The sequence below is a fragment of the Adiantum capillus-veneris genome, chromosome 8 (assembly GCF_014529385.1).
Source record: "Adiantum capillus-veneris isolate H3 chromosome 8, ASM1452938v2, whole genome shotgun sequence".
NCBI classification, from domain to species: domain Eukaryota; kingdom Viridiplantae; phylum Streptophyta; class Polypodiopsida; order Polypodiales; family Pteridaceae; genus Adiantum; species Adiantum capillus-veneris.
The window spans coordinates 169,465,179-169,472,959 of NC_140938.1; the positions used below are offsets into that span (position 1 = coordinate 169,465,179).

Here is a 7,781-nt window from a genome sequence, read left to right on the forward strand (position 1 = left end):
ATGTGATTAGTCCCACTCTTGTTGAGAGAGCCCGCCTAGAGGTTAGTCAGAAATCTCCTCTCAAGGTCTCTGGCTTCGCTCCCGGTACGAACTTTCTCATTACGAAAGAGTGCCTTGATGTGTTGTTTACAGTTCGACAAGCTGCTTTCCGAAGAAAATTTGTAGTCTCTCTTCTCTCAGGATGTGATATGATTTTGGGCATTTGATGGTTTCGTGAGCATAATCCTCTCATTGATTGGGCAGAAAATACGTTCACTTTCAATGCCAAAAGTGACTCTCCCATTGTCATTCGTGGAGAGCAAGTGATTCATTCTCCATCTCTCATTTCTAATGTGCAAGCAAAGATTGAATGGATTCAGGAGAAGGAGACTCTCTCAGTCTCTTCTTCTCCAAAACATGTGTATTCTTCTCCAAAACATGATACACAGGATTTGCATGATGGTTTGAATGATAATGACAAGCATGATGAATTGCATGACAACGATACGCATGATGATTTGCACGATCAAGATGTGATTTCTCACAAGCATGATGATTTGCATGAAGATGATGTAATTGTTCACAAGGATGATGTGTTAGTATATACTTTCTCTAGTGAAGCTAACCTCATTGCAGCGATCATCAATCACGAAGCACCGATCTTGGCTCTCGAGTCGAGGTCCAAAGAACCCCCTCAGAAAGAACCAATCTTGGCTCTCGAGCCTAGGTCCAAAAAACCCCCACAGGAAGTATTATGTGTTTGCAAGATTAGTCAGCACGCATTGTTCGAATGTTTCATTCGTGATCGTTTCCTGTATTTTAGTCAACGTGTTTATGTGATCCCTTTTCATAGGCATAACATATTGTATGTTGAGCACGTTTCACTCATGAATGAGCACGAATTATGCGGATGATTCATGAAAAGATGAAATGTTTGCATTCAAGGAATTCACATTCCATGTCTCTTCCTTGGCATGACACAGTCGTAGAAAGAGCATAAGAAAGTATAAGCACCAAGTATGGGCATTTCCGTTGTGATTTGCCACAGTTGATTGATTTAGATCAGAAAGACAAGATTCGATCTCATTGTTTGCTTGTGTGTGGTGAACGGTTTGACACTCCGTCTATTTGTTCATCTACATTGCATGCACAGTCTTTTAGGAAGATGAGATTTTTTCCAATCACTTTACATGGAATAGGTATGTTCATGGTTTTGTGTTGGAAGTGGTTTCAGGAAATTTCAGCCATGGAGATAAAGAGGCATGATTCTAGACGACGTTGAAGCATCGAAGGAGCCTTAGAAGACTGTGTGTCGCTTTCGGCGCGGCCTAAAGAAGCAAGCGTTGCAGACCTTTATGAAGTTCAAGTACCGCACGACCCACACATCAGAGTGGGCCGGCGAAGAGTCCCTTCCAGGATTCCGGATGCTATTGGCGATCTCCCTCGACGCCATACAGTTCGGTACCAGTACCTCACTTTGAAAAGGAGGGGATGTCACGTGACACATCCAACCCTATGTGTTCGTGGACAAGGTTCAGTTCAGACAAGGTACAGCATGACCAAGGTTCAGTTCAGTCAAGTTAGTCTAGAATAGGAAGTTATCTGACACTTTTGTGAGTCTGTTCGCAGACCGTGCATGTCTAGACACTTAGGTTAGATGCATATCCTCTGGTTGCACACATCATGACCATTAGATTCCAGTCAGATCCCATCAGTAGCATTTTTACAGTGCATAGACCTATTTTCCCTATTTTCGCATTTTTCACTTATTATTTTTAAGTGACTTTTATTGGAAAGTAGGTAGGGCAATTTTGTTAAGTTTGTATAAATAAAAACCTAGCGCTAGCACTTTCTGGTAGAAGAGGCAGCAAGAGCACCTTGCTCAACAGGAAACTTCTCAGCAAGAACCCCACATCAGCAAAGCTAGCGTTTTTGAGTCTGCAAGGACCTAGCGTTTTTCATCCACAGGCAGCTTGGCGTTTGTTACACAAAAGATCAGCCCCGGCAGCAGCAAGACCACTCAAGAAGCCTAGTGTTTTGCACTTGTAGGACAACCAGCAGCAGCAGGACCATTTTCAGCCCTAGCGTTTTTGCATCAGCATAGCGTTTTGCAGTTTCACCGCGACGGAACACCAAGAAGCATCAGCGTTTTCAGTTTTCAGTAGTCAGACATCGCAGAAGAAGTCTCGAACCTTGCAGATCTCACCTTCTTGTAGCAGTTCTTCGCCGCACGGTGGGATCTATCGAAGTTTGCAGATTCAGCCCGGAAAACGCAGATTTCAGCATCTCCGTTTTCAGCACGTTGTCGTCGTATTGTTGTCATTGCTGTCATCACCGACATAGTCATAATTCAGCAGATAAAGATTTGCAGATTTCAGCGATTAGTATTCTCAGGTTTCAGCCCGTCTCGTCGTCGTCTTCATCGTCGGCAAGTCCAAGCATTGTAGAGATTTGTGCAATCATAAGTAGACCGCTCTCGCCATAGAGAGTGGGGCCTTCAGAGGAGGGTTTTACAACGTCTCTGGTGTCGTATTCTCTTCTCTATCTCTCAGTCTCATGCACTTCCATTCATAGTGTCCATTCATTTTGTTTGTGTTCATTGCACTCTCTCATTAAGAATGGAAGGCTCTCCCTTCCATAAGTAAAAGGGACCTTGAGCACAGTTCAGAGCACTCATCTTGAGCAAAGTTCAACTTTCACTTCCGCTGCACCTTACAGCAGCATAAGCTCTAGTCATTCTAGTCTCTGCTGCTCTCTCCAAAGAAAACCTTGGCCCAATGAAGACAACCCAAGGTAAGTGTATGCATTTGTATAGTCTAATCTCTTTACCATATGTGAAAGTCGGTGCTGATCTTTTGATCCACTGTGGTGTGGTGTTAATTATCATAACCTTCGTTTTACCAAGGTTTACAGACAATCCACTATCCTCTGCAAAATTGTGTAATGCATCCAACTGTCGCTGCATACCCTCTGGTGAGTCAGAGATCAACACAATATCATTAGCATACAACAAAAATGGGATCCACATCCGTGCCAGTTGGGCACCTCTATCACCCTCCCTGTCAACGTAATTAGACACCTCATCAACATACATACCAATTAGAGTAGGAGACAATGGGCAACCTTGTTTGACCTCAATGATGGAGTGAATTGATCAAGTATCCCCTCCGGGGTGCGTATATCACTGGTCTGTATAGAGGCATAATCCCCCAAATCAACACAATGGGCACCCCCCTCTCCTGCAGTCTGTGCATCGATCGAGCTCTCGGTACCATGTCAAATGCTTTGCGAAAATTCACAAAGCTACAATGAATCCGTCTTCCATGTGACCTGCCCTCCTTAATGATGGCTCTGAGTGTCAGAATATGATCAAGAGTGGAGAAACCTCCTAAAACCGGCCTGGTTCAAAAAGGAGATTGTAGCAATTTCATCAAGCCTCGCATCGATTCACACTCGCTTGGATCAGATGCAAATACAAACCTCTTCTCGAAGTCACCCAACAGCTTGTTGGACTATACATGCATCTTCTTTCGACGCTTCAATGGCCGACCAGAAAGAACCACTTAAACATAAGCCTTCGGAACCGAAATTTTGTCACCCAAAGCATGGTTTCTCAGAGACAACTAGACGCAAAGTACCTTCGTGCGAGCAGCAAAAGTCTCAGCATGTATATTCTTGGAAATGTTACAATTCTAAGCATCAAACTTTCAAACTTCTTATTGGAATCATCAGCAACAAAAGCAACAACATGAAGCTTCTAAAGGATCATCAACGATATCAAGATGGGTTTACTTAGTGGCACATGTATCCGACCCTAGTCGAGCACTCGGCCATGAACGCTGCGATGCTGGACAAGTTTCCCCTTGCGAGCCATGCCTACATTTAAGTCTTTCTTGTCTGATGGTGGTACAGTTACAGATTTATTGATCCTTTCCTTGTGCAAGAGGATCGTTCAGAGGTCTAAGAGGCAACAACTTCCTCAACCTTCCCCTTGTCAATTGGAAGCCTTAATACCCACTGAGAAAGCTGAAGATTCAGAAGATTCCAGTTCTTATGTGACAACCAACAAGCACATAACCCCTTCTTTGGCCGTGATCCAGGCAGGAAAATTCACCTCGTCACCGCCCTTGCTGAACACAGTCTCTGTCTCTAAACAGATACCAGATGCTATGGTGAATGAAGATTCTTCTTCAAACTTGAAGATTTCAATCCTTACCTCAAAAAGTACAGAGCATGACTTAATTACAGACTCTTGCAGCACGACTTCAGTCGCTGCAATTGAATCTTTGGACACAACTTGTTCTATTGATAAACCTTTACAAATGGATATACCTCCAAACACTACTCTGTCTACGACATCCCTTCAGGAGGATTTTACTGTTCCAGACAAACCCATGGAATACCTTACAGATTTCCAACCAGTGGTCATCACTCATTAGAAAACTCAAGGCAGCTTACCAATAATTTCACTCGAAGCAAATACATATTCAATCTTTTATTGGACAAAGCTCGAAGTTACAAATGACTTTGACAAAGGCACTTATCAAGTTGCAGATATGATCAGTTTTCTGTTTGGCAAAATAGTCATGGTCAATAACAGTGCCTTGACATGGGACTTAACAGAAAGAGCTTTGGATGCAGAAGCACAACAACAATACATTTCCTTCTCCCGCAGTTTCTTCAACTACCCTGGGTTTTATTTAAAGACGGAGGGAATGTCACGATTGTGACTATGTTAACAGCAATACATCTACTCCTAGTTGCAGATACGCGAAGTGCCATGCCAAGGAGGACCCCTGTGCTTGGATGGTGACGACCCTTCGCTCAAGAGACGTGCCTCTTCGTCAAAAGCCACACTCCTTCGACGAGTGGTCACACCCCTTCGCTCTACTGGTGCGACTCTTCGCCCAATGGTTGCAGCTCTTCGCCGAAAGGATGTGTCTTTACGTTTAAAGTCATGTCTCTTCACCAAGAGATGTGTCTTTTCATTTATGTCTCTTCGTCTCCTATGTAAGGAGCCCTTGTATCACACAATCAATCAATCAAACACAGAGTCTGCTAAGTCTTGTTTCTGAGTATAGTTCAAGTTTTTGAAGTCTTAATCATGAGTTTAAGGATTAGCACCTAGAATCCTCACACGGTGATCGCTGCTGAAGGGGTGCTGGGCTGGCAGCAGTGGCCTGCCGGGTGGGGTTGGGGGGAACAACGGGCGCTGTTATAGGAACAACTTCAGGGCAGGCACTGTGCAGCAAGGGAAAGTGTGGCCGGGAATCAGCATGCAGATGGGGTGCAGATTGTTTTGGTGCCAGACAAGCCTGTCACACAGACTGAAAGTTTCTAGCTATCGCCATTGACGTATTGTTGTCTTTCTACACCTAGGCTCCCCCATTAATCATGTATATTGTCCTATGTCTTTTTAGGTTTTTTCCTTGAAATCTTGTATTTGGCTAGAGACATTTGTATGTATTTGTCCCATTAGTCTCTTAGTGATGAGCTTGAGTGATATGCTTGTGAGGATTAATTCAAATTTTGAAGCAGAGCATTGGACATGACTGTTTGTCTGTTTCACATCTGGAATTGAGTTGTATGTTTTGGGGCTTGAATAGGTCGAGTCTTGAAAATTACAATTGTACAGTATTAACATGAACACCACATGTATGCTTCTTGATTACAGGTCAAAGACATATTGTACTACCTCTACACGATAGCTCGAGGAAATATGCAGAGACTTGTACCTAAAGAAGTGCGGATCTTGAGGCACGTCCTTACTTTGGAAGATCCCAAAGAGCAGTTTGCTGCTCTTACTGATGCGTTTTCTCCGGGAGCTGAACTGGAAGGAAAAGATGTCGATCTTTTATACACGTAAGATAGTGTTTGGGATAAAGTCGAACTTGTTTTGAAGTATAGCTGGGTGATTGACTGTTTCGTTTGGTTCACAGGACACCTGAACAGCTGCATAACTGGATCATGGTCGTGCTCAATGCCTACTACAACAACCAGAAGAATAGCTTGATGAAGTCGGCCCAGGAGTTGATGAGCCCAGCAACTATCAAGCGGCTAGAAACTCTGAAGAGAACCATAGAAGACCAGTTTTTGTGATTTTCTAGCTTCTACTGGAGGGAAGGACTCCCGGCTTCATTAGCAAGAATGAGTTGTCAGCTATGCAGCCAACCAGGTGTGGAAGCAGCAAAAGAGGTGCATTACAAAGAGATGGATACAGAAGCATAAAAAGTAAATGTGAAATCCCTTTGTAAATAAGGAAGATTACTTGTGGGAAAAGGATGTTATGAAAGCATTAGGCCCTGTCCAATGGATGAGGGTTCTTGGGTGCCCAAAGACATTCCTACCTTTTTCTCAGCCAGAGAAAGTAGATGTACGAACTTGATTCGCCAAATGATCTGATGCTGGTGCACATGTCGAAGCTTATGACCAATGGCTAATGGTAAAAGTGGTTTCTGCGACGGATCACCTCTGTTTAAACGACATGTTGAGGGAGGTGCTTGCCTTGATGTTTACAACATTAGAAAAATTCATACAGCTTTTCCTGAAGGTTTTGGCATAGTATGTGGCAAAGGAGTCATGGAAGTCCTCATGTAGTACAAGAGATGAGGAAACTACACGTGGTACATTTTCACTCATGCTATGGAGTCTCTTTTTGACTCTGAAGTTTATCTTCACCTACACAGGTCTCTTTGTTCTGAGAGACGAAAGTAGGGACCATAAATGTTTGGAATATAAAACAAGGTTTTAGGACTTAAGGTGGATGTAATAAGACCGTCTTTGCTTTTGACTGATACAATTAAGAAATTTTGTCCTACTAGAAGTCCTCCATATGCTCAACTACATTTCTTGCATGGTGGGACAAGGTACAAAATTGCAAGTGAACTTCGTTGTTTTAAATTAAAGCAACATTAGGATGTTTTAGAATCTTACCCCACACACTAGGTTGCGAATTGTCCCATAGTAGCACCGTTGTTGACACTAGTAGTGGCCTTTTGTCTTTGGGAGTATACTTCTTGCTAGTACATGCACCTTGTGAAGACTAACATAATGCCACAGTAAGAAAAATTTGTTCCTTAGCTTTGCCCCCTGCACTATCCAATGTCCAATTTGTGAGCCCAACAATAGCAATGGTTACTATCTAAGTTGACAATGCAGAAGCGTAGAGATAAAGACAATTCATGAGAAAGAAAGAGGTGCTCGATCAAACGATCAAGGCAATGAAGTAGATGATTTTACAATGGCAAAAAGAGTGCTTCTTATATACCTACCCCTCTCAAGAATTGTTAGACCCAAAGTTAGTCAAATAAGTAAAATAAATACCTAAAGTGACAAATTAAATAAATGGATCGCATTGTGCATTCACTTGAGATGAATAAACTTTTAACACCCTCTATGTAGCTCATAGTGGAAATATGTAGTCAAGGGGGTCACTCAAAAAATAAGTAACATATCACATGAATCCAATAGAACGGGTTATATGATCTCAAATTTTACACATTCCATAGGTAGAAGAATACCTAGAACACAATTTAAATTGGAAAAGCATTTGTTTTATTCATGAAAACTTAATAGATAAGGGATTTTAAAATTAGGCATTGAACCCACATGTTGTGGAAAGGTATGCATAGAGTGACCTCCCCAAGCATATGTCGGAAAACCAAGTTGACAGACGCTACCATGGACACCCCAATAGTACGTCCCTACCAAATTCACCTCAGATTTGCAACCACAACCCTATCAGCAAAACGAATGCCATTTTGAACACTAGTTGCCTCATAGAAAGTTGAATTGTAGATCAC

General features: G+C 42.6%; 1 protein-coding gene across 1 annotated transcript in view; it reads left to right on the top strand.

Moving 5' to 3' along the window:
- The window catches only part of LOC147453335 (uncharacterized protein At4g37920-like), a 104,037-nt gene extending 97,241 nt beyond the window's left edge, over positions 1–6,796 (top strand). The window contains exons 5-6 of the mRNA XM_086518729.1: positions 5,654–5,841; positions 5,919–6,796. Of these exons, the coding sequence (XP_086374855.1) occupies positions 5,654–5,841; positions 5,919–6,078 (348 nt within the window). The 3' untranslated portion in view covers positions 6,079–6,796. The remainder of the gene's footprint in view (positions 1–5,653; positions 5,842–5,918) is intronic.
- Positions 6,797–7,781: the final 985 nt, after the last annotated feature.